Raw genomic sequence first — 16,589 nt, 5'->3', positions numbered from 1 at the left:
CATGTAACCAATACACCGGCTTTACATATTCATGATACATCTCTGTAAGTACGCCTAAAGAAGTCGACCGCCTCGTATAACCAACGGGATGCGCCCAATATCCCGACCGCTGGGATTCCGAAGTTAAGTACTGGGGATAGGGGGAGGATTAGGGTGGGTTAGGCACTGGGGGGGGTTAGGGTTAGGCACTAAGGGTTGAGTGTTAGTTTTAGGGTTGAGGGAGAGGGAGGTTAGGTTTAGGCACTAGGGGGGAGGTTAGGATACAGACCAACAAAGTGTCTGCATTTGAACCCTATTGGGATACCGGCGACTGGATTCTGACCGCCAGAACCCGAACACCGGCATCCCGTGTGTATTCCTAACAAACTTATGTTATGGTGATAATTCTTATCTTTCCCAGAATCCACACAGACCGTGCAGTCTCTCCAGGGCTCCACCCGACCAATGGGGACCTTAAACCGAGACAAGGAAATCCGGAAACTAAATGAGGAAATAGAGCGCTTGAAGAATAAAATATCCGGTAAACCCACTGAAATAAGCCAAATGCTGCATTGTCTGTAAGGCGCTGTGTTCAGAGTCACTGCGTGTAAGAAATCCATTCTATTTTTCATGACAATGTGGGCACTAGGTGGCACCGCTCTGTTGCAGTCTATGAATGTTGTCATTATAGCTCAGCGCCCTCATGATATTTGGGAAAATATGCAGTTCAAAGAATGGCATAATTTATTCATGTGTGTTCAATCTGAAGATAAATACTGCATGACAATAATTCTTTCAATTAAGAAAATTCGCTATAGAGGCGTTTGGTTTATATACTGCTACCTGCAAATAGTTGGAGGTTGCTGATTGTTTATTCAGAAGCGTTTGTTTCAATTTTTTTATTTTATATTTTTTCTAAAAGATTCAAATCGCATAGAGCGGCAGTTGGAAGACGTAGTTGCGATGAGGCAGCAGTTGGAGGACTCTACAAGCAAGCTTAAAGGACTTGAAAAGCAGCATAGGACACTAAAACAGGAACGGGATGATATCCAAAAGGTAATTCATTGGCTGGCTATCGCAGAATTTGCAATATCTGTATAAAGTGCTCTAGCTACATTGAGATCACTGTACAGTACATCTAGGTACAGAAGTGCACAGCGTCTGGGTTGGGAGCATAAGTGAGGTTCCAGAATCTATTTTTGTGATCCCTTATTGATCCGATAAACAGTACATTTTACTGGGAACCGCCTCTTGTAGGCTCTGGAAAGACAGCGCCGGCGCAATTTGAAACAGGCTCAGGTCGCGAGCCAAATGGAGCTCGCAGACTGACAGCCAATCAGGAGCCGCCACTGCTAATTGGCTGCCAGTTTGCGAGCTCTGATTGCCTGTCTCTCCATGACTGTCTGGTGGCGCTGTCTTTACATGACTGCCTGCTAGTGCGCCAGCTGTAGTCAGCTGGTGGGCTGGCACCAAATCAACATTGCTGACACCCAGGCCCCCCCTCGACGGCCCTGACTAGACCACCACACATTGTGTGCGTGATTGGGTGCAGGGGGAGCGGCGGGCCACAAATGCAGTTTGGGCTCCATAGCAGCCGCACCCCTTGCACCCACGGTAGTTACGACACGGTTTGCATGCATGGTAGCAAACAAGTGGGGTCCTTTCCAGGATCAATGGAATGGGGTTTATAGGCGAGGACAATGTAAACAAATAGAGGCTGCAGGTGTACTTCAGGGTCCAGTCTTCAACCCGGGCAACGCTGGGTATCCCAGCTAGTATATAATGTTTTTAACTCATACGGAAGAACCCGGCTTGCTGTTGATTGAGATGAAAACTATGTGATTGTCAGACAAGGCTCCAAGGCATTCATGCTTCATGTGGGTCACATCTGTCCTCCAGGACTCCAAAGAGCCAAAATCTAAAGAGGGAAGTGAGAATTATTAGGAATAGCCTGTTAAGACAATTCTTAGAAATTAACAAAGTATCCTGGAAACCGGTACAGATGGGCTTTAATGTGTAAGGTCTAAAGGTGCAAAGAACAAGGCAGGTGCTTGGTGTGTGCTGCTATGATGTATAGAGGCGTATGCTTAGAAAATGACAAACGTCTTTGTCAGATGTTGTAACAATCTCGATAAAATGTTACTCTGATTATCTGGGTCCAGAGCGACTTCAGTTGATTCTTTATTGTATTATGAAGCCTGTGAGTATAATAGATCAAACTGATTGCAGCTATTTAAGCATGTGGTTCCTGATAGCCTGTGATGTAAGATTAAGGTTTTTATGAGTATCGCTACCGGGATGTGGGGAATGGTTACCGGAGGTCCAGGTTTCCACAAGCCTACTGAGGTGGTTCCCCGGTTGCCAAATTTCTTCTATGGTGCTGAGCGAGCAATAGCCCGGACCTTGCTTTTTATAGTTATTTGGTTTAATGCTACACTTAACGTGGTCCCTAGATCTCCTGATGTTCTGCCTTTCAGGGAGGAATTTCTGTGGTTTTACTCTTTCTGTGCTGAACTTATGAGTCTGTCAGACTGACCCAAATGATTGTGAGTTTAGAAAAAGGCCTGTTAGCCGGTGATCACGTACAGTAGGTTTAGCAATCCTGTCCCACCGAGCCAAACACCTCTGGTTTTATGTTACTGGATAAAAATGGCCCACAGGCCGGGTAGTTTTTTTCTGTGTAGAGCATGTGAGGCCAGCTTCAGTCTTATGGAGCAAATTTGAACGAAAAAGGAATAGAGTCCGCACAAGTATTACAATAAATCAATGTTGATTGTAAATCAATTAGAAAACCAAAATCCAAGTCTATTGCAAAAAATTATGTATATAATATAATACATATTGAAACAACTTTTCTCCGGATGACTTATTATTGGTGGTGCACCCAAAACAAATTTGTGCTATACGCATATGACAGAAGGCAGAATTTGCAAAGGGGCAAAAACTAGAAAAAGACGAAAGTCTTTTTGGGGGCACTCTTGAAACAAATATAAATGATATAATCGAAGTAATATGAATAAGGTTAAAATTAAACTTTTCTTAATTACCTTGTCTAAAATAGACTTCAATTCACAAAAATGAAGGAAAGGGGATAAAGACAAACGTATAAAACGAATAAGTGACACACAAATATACACAATAAATGAATAGTAATCGGGATCGTATTACCTGTGGTAGCATGCACATGAGATTAGTATATCCAGATAAAGTGCATAAATCTTTGTAGTTGTTCTACCCCTTGTTAATTATAGATATCAGCAACATACAATTGTTTTATTTGGTACTGATAGCTACTAGATTAGCAGACAAAAAGGAGTAGGCGAACATATAACGATGTATCGGGTCCTATTTCTGTCACTAAATAAATTCCCTGTGGTAAGGAGAAAAACACCACACACAATTAATTGATAATGTGACCAATTAATCAACTAGTTTTGTAGCAATGTCAAATTATTAAGGTCACATTAATTAATATAACAGTAAATCTGTAACTCGTGCAGCATAACCCGATATTGTCAATTTACAATACACAGGTACTGGTACATCTGATTTCTTCTGATCAGTTGAGAGAATAATTATTATGGCAAGAAAAATAATCTGTTTACAAGTCAAAGTTAAATTTCACCCAATAATAATACCATTATTTGTGCAGTATATATCCATGATCTCAAGTTGATAAAAGTGTGAGATTACATTAGTGATGCACATAATCCTGAACCCAGTTTCCTCCTGAATTTTATCTTGACATCATCAGACTAGATTACAGATCTCAATGCTATGTTAATGTATATAATACAATCAGGCACATCTGATTATATCACAATTTGTTCATAAATAGAGTGACTGAGATCAATTAATTATTATTTAAGTAGAGAAAATTCAGACCAATAACCTGTGATTGCAAACATAAATAAAGGGATACGTTCCTATGATCTGCACAGAAAGGCAGTAATCACCTTAATATAGATGCAAATATAAACTCACAATGGTGTTGTGTATAATCAAAAGAATGATTGTTGACACAATATATAGCAGATTCAAGATAATGCTAATTGATGATAATCGAACATCATATAAGAGTTGTACATATAATGTATGTGCCAGAAGATAACACAGTTCTGTGAGATCGCTTAGGAAGGAAGTAAGATCTGTGGTACTGGGAACGCAGAACCACTTCTGCTTTCCCTTGTCTATATCTGACAAGGGATGAGAGAGTGGGACAGCGTGACACGCAGATGAAACAACAGTTATGCACTTCTACTGTTTGAGAAAAAGCTGTGTCTCTCCCCTGTTACCTGTTAGGCATTGCAGGAGGAGTCACATGCAGGGAACTCAAATGAGAGAGTGCGTGTGTGCGGGAGCCCTTGTGCTGATGCACCGTTCAGTACACGCGTTTCACCGGTATGGCTTGGTCACCTGATCGTCACCTGAGCCTTGGTGCAGGTGGTATCCCCCTATTTGCTTGGATAATATGTGCAACGTGGTGCGATCCTGTGCGGGATCCAAATGTTTCCTGTGGTCTTACAGCTGGATGTAGGACAAGCGCACTGCTAGATGATATGGATGTTGCTGCAAACCGTGCTGTGTTGGATAAATCCGGATTCAGAGCGCAATGAATGAAAAGCTTAACGCGTTTCCCTGTGTCAAACAGCGTCGTCAGAGGCAAAAAAAAGGTTTTTGCCTCTGACGAAGCTGTTTGACACAGGGAAACGTCCAAGCAAATAGGGGGATACCACCTGTACCAAGGCTACAGCAAGTTTTTGGACACCATTTGCGTCATCTACCCACCTGCAGGTTAGGTCTTAACATCATAATATTACAGTGTTCTATTACAACAATTAAGGGAGTCATGTGCATACCATATTATATATGGCTTTATTGAACCTTATTTATCTAACATTTGTTGGGACTCTTTATCCAATATATTGCCATTTTTATATACATAACAGCTTGAATTCTGTTATTTCACATATTTTTAGTCATTAAATTGTTTCAATATTTTATTTTAATCTGCCACCTTATTTATCCAATACTTATTACACGTTTACACCATTACTGGATTGCGCCAATTTTTGCATTTTATTTATTGTTTGTTCTCTCTTCAGATGACCTCTGATTTTTATTAGCTGCATCCTCATAGACACACATTTTAACATCACATCTACACGGTACTGACAGCGCAGCCTCCATTTCTCCCCCCCTTCCTTTTTTACAGAACGGGGAATTTGCATTTAGATGTATAGGGCCTGATTCAGCTTGGGACGGAATTGCGTTGTTGCATGTAAGCAGCTTTGCAATTATGTTAATGCAGTAGGAGCCATCACTCCTCCTGCTGCATCACTTATCCGAGCTGCGTTGTACAACGCAGCATCGGATAATCTGCCAGAGCATCGGCTGGCTAGGTGACCCATGAGATCAATCAAGCCGGCCGCCGCAGATGAGAGAGGCTAGGAAATCTCCGTCAGCCGACGGGGTGCCTAGGCTCCTCCCCCCTCCCCAAACGGCGGCGACACGCCTGTTTTGTGAAACGGAAATAGTCGCCGCCCCCTCCCCACCCACAAACAGCAGCTGACTGCCAGTCTGCATGTGAGCCCACGCAGGACCCATTCTGCACATGCGCAGTACGGATCCGATGCCTGCGCAGATCGGCACTGCTGACCGCATTGGTCTATTGGCCGAGCTGCGATAACAATCATGCATGTTGCTCATAATTTTATGGCCCATCACTCAATCAGACTAATGATGGAAATGTGTAACTGGTATATTTACTAAAGGTTCATTTTTAATCTATTATGATTGATTGAAAATCGATCAACATCGATGTTGTGTTTCTGGGGCTACATCACACATTTACTTATACTTAAAAAAACAAAATAAAAAATGATGTTAGTAAATGTGTGATGTAGCCCCAGAAACACACAGTAGTAGTTCGATTTGAATTGATTTTTATATCCATTAAAATCAGACCTTTAGTAAATACACCCTCAATGTTTGACTTGGCGTGAAGGCAAGGAAACCCCCGACAATACAGATTTATTTTTCAGAATTTCAGGGATTAGTGGTGGCGGTTGGATAACTGAGAAAAATCGGTGAAGTTCTAGTCAATGCTACCGTCTGCACTGCGATTTAACCTGCGGATGTGTTACAAGGGTCTAGTGAGATGACACTATTGGTTCAGCCCATGAAATAGCTGCTGTCGCTGTCTGTAGATGGCAAGGCCTCCATTAACCCCTTCAGTGCTAAGGACGGGTTGGAGGGGACGTACCTAAAGGTCGACGCTGTTGCTTGCTGCCATTTTAAGCTGAGAAGGGGCGGGACTTGATGACTAATCACCTCAGTGGCCCGATTATATAATTCAGCCCCACCCCCTCCAGTCAGTACTTAACACACCCGGAGCCTCCCCTGTCATACTCTCTCCCCTATCATGCTACCTGTCATGCTCCAGAGTTTTGATATAAAAACAGTTTTTAGACATGTGTACCTCCACAGCCATTAATCTCCCCGCACGTTACTGCTACACACTATTGTAAATAGCTCGGAAATGGAGGGCGCTGAAATCGCCCTATCTACCCCATCACCCCCCTTAGAGACTTGGGGGTACCGTTGTTTGAAAGGGAAGGGGGGGGGGGGAAGGGGGTTAATTCAATGGAATTATCCTTTATTTGTCCCCACCATACCTATTTTGAAATGTACAGCTATGCCGTGCATTCTGTGAGGTAACATTAGTTAAACTGGTTAACAGAGACACTAGTATACAGGCTCGGGATTGTGTGGCCCGTCCTCGCTCACTGAAAACTCCATTTTGTATTACCCCCTCTACAGCTTATTGGCTGGGTGCGCGATTCCATCTGTGCTATGAAACCAGGCTGACTGGTAGCACGGTGATGGCGGAGTAACACGGTAGAGAGAAATTGCGATTGTCGCTACTATTGGAGTTATGATTGCCATGGATCTTGTGATTCGCAGATTACCGCCACAATCACTGCGCACCGAGATGTGCTATTGGCGCAAGCTGTCCGTCTCCACCAACAACATGCATTTTGTATAGTTACTAAGCCAGAGAGCTGCTGCTATTATTCACTGAGTTCTGGGGTCACTGTACTAAATCAACAGACCTGTTTCTTTGGCAAATATTAGTTATATTGCATAAATTGTATAAATGTGTTATTCCTGTAAATATCAGCACACGGCCTTATGAGGGGGACACAGGATAAAAGTTTTGTTTTATTTTGTCTGTTTGACTAAAATGTCTCAGAATCTCTGTAATCCAAACTTGCCATGTTTCAGTAATTTATATGGGAGAGAATGATTAGCAGTGATGTTTATCTCAGTTACAGTGGTTATGATTTATAATAAATAGCTTTTGGCTGGTTCTAATAATCACCAAAGCAGAGGTTTCCCCATTCCTTCGGTTTCCATTGAAGCTGGTGATAACTTACACTTCTACCGTGTCCCATTGTTCCACATCAGTAGACTGAGAGTTCTCCTGTCAAATCATTACTGTGGGGTGTATTTACTAAGCAGTGCTAGGAGACAAAGTGATAAGGTGCCAGCCAATCAGCTCCTAACTGCCATGTCACAGGCTGTGTTTGAATGACAGTTGGGAGCTGATTGGCTGGTACCTTATCACTTTTCACTCTGTCTTCTAACACTGCTTAGTAAATAGATGCCTATGTCCTATATCTCATCAGACCTGACTGCTGCATTTCTGGGTCTATAGGGACATGATGCGAGCTAACCTGCGTTACTCTATTTTACGTTCCCTTATTTTACGTTCCGTTTGCCTGTACTTCACACCCGGAACCCACGTCTTCATTCCTTTGTTGCCTGCATACACAGAAATGATCTTGTTAATTTTCCACCATTTTAGAATACCTTCCGCATTTTAAGGCCTGTTTTCCCGTGTGTAATGTGTCCATGCTCATCTAGCTCTCAATACGCCATAAAGCGCGCTATGGCTGGCATGGGTCCCGTGCAACTCTGCTAGCGTCTGCCGTCTATTCTTGACGAAAATGCGTCCGTCACAATGCGATCCGACTAGGACGCACCAGGAAACTCTGCTGAATAATGAGATATACTAGTGAGACTGTAAACGGAACTTGGTGTGGAATAAAACGGCGGCCTTTGCATTGTAGCACTTCACACGCCGATTGAGAGACTGTCACACACAGATATACAAGTGTCACATATCAAATTGGCACAGTCCCCTAGTGCATCCTAGTGGCATCGCATTGCGACTTGGACGCATGTTCTGCAAAAACACGTCTGGCACTAGCAGTCTCACCGGGCTAGGCGTGCCAAGAGGGACCAGTGCCTCTCAAAGTTGGTCCCCAAGACGCACTAACAGTCCAGGTTTTAAGGATATCCACGCTTGAGCACAGGTAACTTAATTAATACCTCAGTCATTTTGTTTTAACCATGTGTGCTCAAGCATGGATAGGCATATAACCTGGACTGTTAGTATGTCTTGAGAACCATTGTTTGAGAAGCACTTGGCTAACATGAATTGTGTTTTATAATCTTTATTTTGCGTAGTGGAAAAATACAGAATTGTATGCATATATCGGCCTGTAGGAAATTGCTGTGTTACAGGATATCCGTGAAAAGGCTGGTGCAGTTCCATATCTTATTTTAGGCCAAATAGTTAACAATTCGTGTTCCAAATCTTTAGCTTGTCGCTAAAACTCTGTTGCATCAGTTCTGCAATTAATAATCTAAAAACACAAATTGGTTTGCAGCATATATTTGGGATTTCTTGTTAATTTGCAGCTTCCATTTTTTTAGGTGGTTTTAATAGCAGTCATCAAATAATATGATTATACTATAAAAGCAAAAGGAACCTATGTTTTTTTTTGTGTCTGTTTAGACAAAGTAGACATTTCTTTAATGTTTGTTTCTTTCCGTCTAAAGCAAATGTCTGACGCTCAGGAGAGGTTGAAAGCTCAGACGAAGGAAGTGAAAGATGCACACCAGCAGAGAAAGTTCGCCCTGCAAGAGTTTTCCGAGCTTAACGAGAAGATGGCCGACCTCCGTTCTCAGAAACAAAAGCTTTCTCGTCAGCTCCGGGACAAGGAGGAAGAACTGGAAGGCGTAATGCAAAAACTGGACTCCATGCGACAAGAGATGCGGAAGTCCGAGAGATCCAGAAAGGAGGTAAACATTTTTGTTTTATTTACCACATAAACAATCGAGGCAGCCATTTTGTGGGCGATCCCAATATTCTGGAGAAAGCAGTGTATCCTTTCACTGGGAACCTGTCACCACAAAATGGCTGCATCTGCTGTGTAGGTGAGGGGTACGTTGTAACGTGATGCTATTTACTTTTATAATCAAGCTTATAGACCAGTCTTCTGCCGACTATAAAGTGGTTTGAGTTTCAGTATCACTAAAGGTTCAGACAATAAATTAACAGAGAAAACTCAGTCCAAGGGCCGTATTCAATTAGAAATGAAAAGTTCGTTTCCGCAATACTTTTTCGCCAATGACGTCATTTTCGCCAATTTTATTTATCCCCGTATTCAATTTCAGCATCTTTTTTTCGCCAGTGCGAAAACGCAATGCAATGTAATAGGTGAAAAAGTTTTGTCTATGAATATCCGGCGGAAAAAAGTGCAGAATTGGGATTCTGGGGTGCAAACTTTCGGGAACCACCCTGAACCCTTTGGGCAAGCCCCCTTGACGATTTCTTCACCAAAAAATGCAAAACCCCCCACAAAGGCCACCCCAAAAAAGCACTTTGCAAAAATGAGCGAAAAAAAATCAAAGTGGGGGTACAAATTAAAAAACTAGTGAAATAGCCTTTGGGGGGGGGAGGGGTCTGGAAGTATGCGAGGGGTGTTTTTTGGATTTCAGGTGTTTACCGAAGGTCCGTTTTTGGCGCTTTTGTAATGCTTGACTTTAGGAACTTTAAAATATGCTTGCACCCATTTTCATGTACCCCAAATTTGATAAGAATAATTTCCCCCAAAAAAAGATGCAAAATGCTATTCTTCACCACTTGCTGAAATGCTAAATAGCGCCTATTGAGACCATTTAAAAACCCAGAATACCTTTAGCAGGGCTATTCGGGGGTACCCGTAGTGATCCCTTATGTCGGTGTATCTTTTGGGGGTTGTCGGGCTGATTTCCCCAAAACTGACAAGAACTTTTCACCGATTTCAGTTTCGCCAAGTCTCGTTTTCAACGATTTAGAATTGAATACGGGGATAAGCGGGGACGAGCGCGATACTTTTTCGCACCCAAAACCAGCGATGACGGCGAAAAGTTCGGCAACGGACTTTTCGCTTCTAATTGAATACGGCCCTAAGTTGACTTAACTTGTGGGTTGGTGTCCTAGAATGGTTGTAATCACCTCTTTCTGTATTTTCGGTACCAGCTGGAAGCTCAGTTTGAAGATGTCACTGCAGAGGCCTCAAAAGAACGCAAATTAAGAGAACACAGCGACAACTTTTCTAAACAGCTGGAAAGTGAACTGGAAGCGCTAAAGGTGAGAGATCCAAAAATAAGTAAAGATGAACTTGCTTGCGCGCTCTTGTTCCTGGTCCCTGCCGTGCCTGTAACAGTCCTAACAAGGTGTCCTCACTTGGGGCAGGCTTTTTTCTTGTGTTTAGCAGTGGTGTCAAGGCCTCTCCCTATTACAGCTTGCTCTATGGATAAATGGGAGCTTATAGGGAAGACATCTTGACAACTTTGAAAGCCGTTACAAAAAATATGCCCTGTGTTGGAAACGGCACAGCCTAGTCCAGGGGTGGCCAACCAGTCTGATTCAGAGCCCAAAATATCTGTAGGTATGTCAGAGCCAAGATCATGCGCGCTCCGAAAGGTGCACATGCAAAAAGGGGTGTGGCCTTGTGCCGGCTAGGCCACGCCCCCAGTACGATTAGGAATATGTAAAAGCGCAATCACCATGGAGCTAACTATTGAAGGGAAAGAAGCCAGAACAATATAAAAAAAACATTGAAAAAAACAGATCCACATAAAGTACACCGAAAAAGCCACTTCCACAAAACATACATTGGAAAAAAAAACAGGTTCACATAATACAATTCAGCTTCTCCAGGTGTAACTCCAGCGGCCCCTGATGTGTCCTAACAGCAGCCTCTCCATGTGTCACTCCAGCAGTCAGTGTCAGGGGAGCCGACAGGAGACCCGCATCAGGACATTGGAAGAGCCACAGGTTGGCCACCGCTGCCCGAGTCCAAACATTATAGGCAGTGTCGGGATCTGAAGAATTGGAGGAGTACAAATAAACCTGGGCATACACGCTACAATTATCGGGGCAATCTGTCCGATATCCGCGGATCGCCCCGATAATTGTAGCGTGTGTGTGCGGGCGACCGAGGGTTAAATATCACTCGGCCAGGCATGCCGGATCGATCAGCATGCCCGTCCGATGCAGCCGTTGGAATGAACAGGGAATTGTCTCCTCCCCCTGGGGGCGGGGTGCAGATGTCTGGGCTAATACACTGTCCGATATCTCAGTGTATGCCGCCGACATCTGCAGGCTGTTATAAAGTGTCTGTCGGTCTCCCTAGTTTATCCATAATTTATTTTTTATTTATTTTTATTTTGGGTGAAGTTTTAAAAGCATTTAATGTGATTTTATTTACTTTTTGGTGCAAACAATATCGGTTTTATTAATATCTCCAGCTCTTCAAGGACATCCAGGAAACGTACAGTAGAGCACTTGCTCTTGTAGGAATTATTGGTACCCCAGCCAATCTCTTGATTCCTGTAACTGTTGCAACAAATCATCTTTGTCTCTTGCACTGGGACCGATTCACGCACTGTGGCCTAGTTATATAGTTTGGGTAATTTGCAGCCAGAATCTATGCAGCGTCCTTACGATGCTTCAGATGGTCACACCGCTCCCCAGAGCATCCTAAGGATGCTCCGGGCATTGCTGTAATCACCGGCGATTGTGGCCTCGCCCACATGTGATGTCACATGGAGGGGGCGTGGTCTGCACAGGGCCCGTGAAAAAAAGTAATATATATCAAAATGGCCCTCGGCAGAAAACAGGTTCCCCACCCCTGGCCTAAAGGATGACAGCCGAGGGAATAAAGTACCTAAGTGTGAGGTCTCTGAGGGGTGAAAGGTTCCTTTATTTTCAAGGCAAATAGTGAAAACTGCGCATAGCTTGATGCACGAACATCGTTCCAGGTTTAGTATGTTTTCTTTTTTTCCCAAGGAGCATTGGCTTTGCAATGCATTTCCAAGTGCTCGGGGTGATTAGGGCCAGCTACACACTTCCACAGCTACGCATTCGTATGTGCTTGTGATAGAAGATCCACATGTAATATACCCATAGTTGATGTGCTCTGTGCAGAACACATTCCTTTCAGTGGCTTCTCCATCACCTGTTAAATAACGCTGCAATGCCAGTGTCTAGTGGCTGCAAGCACCTCTAGCATCCTCTATTCCCTGCCAGGAGGTCCTGGGAATCAGCACCACCTGTTTTCCAAGGAATGGAGGAAAGGGTGAAGGACAGGTGGATATGACAGAGACAGGGGAAGACAGTAAGGGAAGAGAGGAAAATCTCCACATGGTACCGAATGACTCGGTCAAAGTACTAATGTGCGCATATTACAGTTGAATCCACTTAGTTTTATAGATGCTCCCTATTTCTGTGTTCCTAATGGCTGCCTACTCCATCTTTGGGTTTTCTTTTTGCCATTGGCGAGTCTGAGTCTCTTGTTGGCGAGGTCTGCAGCCCCCTTCTGCATCCATTGGCCCAAGACCACATAATCGTTAACGTCAAACTTTTTTCCAAGCGACATTTCTGTGAAGTATTCCGGGGGTGCGGTAGTCTGTAGTGGTTGCCCCCAGTGATAAAGTTGATCAGTGGATGAGCAGTAAGTCATTAGATACTCTACCAGAGTCCTCAATAAGAAACCAAAAATAATCAATTGGGGTCAAAGGATATTTTTTTAAATATATCCTCTTCACTGATTGTACAGTCATCCTTAAAATAAATCTGCTTTGTAAGCAGCCTAGTACTTGTATTTTTCACTTGAATGCTCTTTTCTGCTTCCGCTACAACACAGGTTCTCACACTCTGTCCTCAGGACCCCAAACAGTTCATGTTTTCCAGGTCTCCTCACGGAATCACAAGTGAAATAATTAGCTCCACCCTTTTAAAATGTGTCGGCCAGTAATAAATACACCTGTGCACCTGCTGGGTGACCTGGAAAACGTGATTCATGTAGGATCCTGAGGACCGGGTTTAAGAGCCATTGACCTACAACCACCAACCTCTGTTTCTTCCTCCAGTTGAAGCAAGGTTGCCGCACCCCTGGGGTCACGTTAGAGCACCAGCAGGAGCTGTCCAAGGTGAAGAACGAGCTGGAGAAGAAAATCTTGTACTACGAGGAGGAATTACTGCGACGAGAAACCTCTCACTCCTTGGAAATAAAGAACGTAAAGAAAGGAATACACGACTCCGAGAGCCTGCAGCTCGCCCTTCAGAAAGAAATTCTCATCTTAAAGGATAAACTGGAGAAGACCAAGCGGGAGAGGTGAGAAGTGCTGGAACGCACGTCTGTTACACCGTACAGTAAGCTGTTGCTGTCGGCTATATAACATTATGGCGTCTCTCCCATTTCCAGACTAACATGCTTTTAAGCACCTGACTTGGTCTAGCCCATGCCTGATGTCTAATATGTATGTGGTGTCTATTTTGTGTCATCTAACAAACCAGTGTTGCCCAAAACCGTTTACTAGCTATGAGCTGTCTGTCGTATGTCTCTTGTCTAGCGGACCTCTGCTGTCTAACACTCGCGTTGTCTAGTGTATGTTGTGACAAAGGGCTGTCTACGGCTGGTCTACCATCCGTGTGCAATCTGGAGACCATCTGCTGACACAGAGGCGTGTGTTGTTTGATGACAGTCTGCGGTGTGCCTGACGCTCTTCTCTCCATTATTTTCCAGGCAAAGCGAAATGGAGGAAGCGGTCGGGACAGTGAAGGAGAAGTATGAGCGAGAGAGAACCATTGTTTTGGAAGAGAATAAAAAGCTTACCACAGAGACGGAGAGGGTAGGAGTACACGCATTAACCTGATCACTAGCACTCCTGATGGAGGGAGGTCGCTGTGTTTTCAAATAGGCGGCTGTCTTATGTTTGCAAAACACTCAAAAATGAGTCCTAGGCTTTGTCCACCTTGGGTGTAGTATAAGAGAGAGACAGTAATTAGACACCAGATGTTAGACAGTCAATAGCTCGACAGGGTCAAAAGTTTGACATGAAAATAGTCGACATAAAAATTGTCAACTTTTTTTGTTTGTTTTTTAGCCCTAAACTTTACCCTAACCCTCCAGTAAGTTCTTAACCCTAAAAAACAAACAAATGTCAACCATTTTTGTGTCGACCATTTTCATGTCGAACCTTTGACTGTCAACCTTTTGTACTTGTTGACCTTCTTACATGTCGGACTTTAATGTGTCTGAATTTTGTCCCTGTCGACCTTATGTATTGACTGTCTAACATCTGGTGTCTATCTAGACATTGTCTATCTAATTACTGTCTAATAGCTTTAATATTCTAAGTCTATGTAAACGCCAAGCTGCCATTGTCTGCAGTGCTTACACTGCCAGGAAACTGCCACCTGTAGTCATCAGATTTGCCCACATGTTGTAGCTGAAAACCCAGGAACCCTGAGGCAGTAAGTTGTGCCCTTAGAGAAGTTGTCACATCCTAGAGGCCATTGACGTCTCCTTCTACCTGGACGGAGCTTAGAACACTTGTGTGTGGCATGGGTGCGAGAGAGCAAGCTTATGGGCTCCATTGAAGCAACATAGCAGCTCAACAGAATGGCAACGTTGTCTAATGTACAAACTATTAGTTCACGTGATGGAACCACATATTAATGACAAATGCCATTGGAGGCAGTGATACCTGTAACTGTTAATGGTTGTTAATGTTTTATAGTGTCAGATTATTAGGCATGCCTACGATTCATTGTGTCTGCCTGATGTTCTGGTCCAGAGACCCATAATAACCTTTATAATGTGCTTTTCCTGTACCTCTCCAGCTCTGTTCTTTCGTGGATAAACTAACTGCACAAAACAGACAAATGGAAGATGAGCTCCAGGACCTGACGGCCAAGAAGGAATCGGTCGCCCACTGGGAAGCTCAGATTGCAGAGATCATTCAGTGGTAAATATCACTAGATCTCATTTGCCTCGGCTCCTATACAGCGCTATGTAACATGAGCAAGTGCCATTTCCGGTATCTATTCTTATTTTTAGATGTGCTTTGACAAACCATACTTTATTATTACTATGCCCGTCCATATGTGCTACATAATTCTCCTCCATGTGTATTATTGTACAAACACCATAGATCTCTCCTCTGGTCCGGTATAGGGGGCTGACCAGCAGATCTCAGAGGCGTTGTACATATGATTTTACACTAGACTGGGTCTGTCTCTCCATGTCATGGCTCCGCCATTTTCTGCGGAAAATATACGTTGTTCCGACTTGTTAAAGCCTCTTATAACATTTTGAAAATCTGTGTAATAGCTCCCATGTGATAATAGGAGGTTTGACTGTATCTACTTCACGACTAACTATGTTATTAAATATTTAAGTCAGAAAAGACTTAAGGCAGGAAGTGTTGTATGCATTGGAAGAAATTCTTCCCCCCCATATTCAGACTCTTAACTCAGATATGTTACGTTTTTGTACAGTCCTGTAAAGTTTGGGTCGCCAGAATATTTGTCTCACCAGTGATTGACGTTCCGGCAGACAGCAATCAGGACAAATCCAATCAATCTATTTGGCTATGAACACATTTTATCCTATTGTTTGAAGCCTATGCTTGGTGCCAGCGAGGATGAGTCACCAGCTTCTCCTATGAATTTTCATTGACATGTTGTTTGCATGGTAATATTAGACATTTGTTGTTTTCCAGGGTAAGTGATGAAAAGGACGCCCGGGGTTATCTACAGGCCTTGGCGTCTAAGATGACGGAAGAACTGGAGACATTAAGAAGTTCCAGTCTTGGGTCTCGGACCCTGGTGAGTACCGCTGTCAGACTACATACAGATTTTGGAGTGAAATCAATAAGTCGGCTTAAAGGAGGAGATCTGTTGATGGGATTGTTATATTTGAATCGGCAGGCAGAGTTGTATAGTTAGTAGTGAGGTGCATTTGACTATAATAGCTGAGCGTCCTTTTGTATCCAGTCTTCAAGTTCTGCGCGCCCTGAATATGTCAGGTTCTATAATGGGTGGGGATTCAATAGTCTATAGCCAATCAGCTCATGCAAATCCTTGCTGCATAGCCAATCACATTACCCACTTTGTCAGAGCCTCAGGAGATAAGCTGAGCTTGGTAAATGTCAGTAGCGTGGTCTCCTACAAATAGGGATTATAGAACTGGTATAGAAAGACTGTCATGTCAATCACACATCTGTATGAAACAAAATTCATACATGCATATATTTTTAAAAGCCAATTAACAAGACCACAACGGGTATGTATAGAGATTAGAGCGTGGATCTGGCGATCCCATCTCTCTCTAAATAATCTAATAAAGAATTCTCTACATGCCTACCGCTTAATTTTTACAATAAGGAAGGAAGAGAGCGCTGGGTTAAAATAAATACAACTA

General features: G+C 43.3%; 1 protein-coding gene across 2 annotated transcripts in view; it reads left to right on the top strand.

Annotated features, from left to right (window-relative positions):
• Nucleotides 1-16,589, top strand: part of CDC42BPB (CDC42 binding protein kinase beta) — a 125,515-nt gene that overhangs the window by 58,871 nt on the left and 50,055 nt on the right. For both annotated transcript variants that reach the window (XM_088464293.1, XM_088464292.1), the window contains exons 11-18: nt 401-520; nt 902-1,035; nt 8,890-9,132; nt 10,355-10,465; nt 13,252-13,496; nt 13,908-14,013; nt 15,008-15,132; nt 15,889-15,994. In XM_088464293.1, coding sequence (XP_088320419.1) covers nt 401-520; nt 902-1,035; nt 8,890-9,132; nt 10,355-10,465; nt 13,252-13,496; nt 13,908-14,013; nt 15,008-15,132; nt 15,889-15,994 — 1,190 coding nt within the window. The remainder of the gene's footprint in view (nt 1-400; nt 521-901; nt 1,036-8,889; nt 9,133-10,354; nt 10,466-13,251; nt 13,497-13,907; nt 14,014-15,007; nt 15,133-15,888; nt 15,995-16,589) is intronic.

This window comes from Taudactylus pleione, unplaced genomic scaffold (assembly GCF_031769625.1).
Source record: "Taudactylus pleione unplaced genomic scaffold, aTauple2 ptg001628l, whole genome shotgun sequence".
Lineage (NCBI taxonomy): Eukaryota > Metazoa > Chordata > Amphibia > Anura > Myobatrachidae > Taudactylus > Taudactylus pleione.
This window is presented reverse-complemented; position numbering and strand designations above follow the sequence as displayed.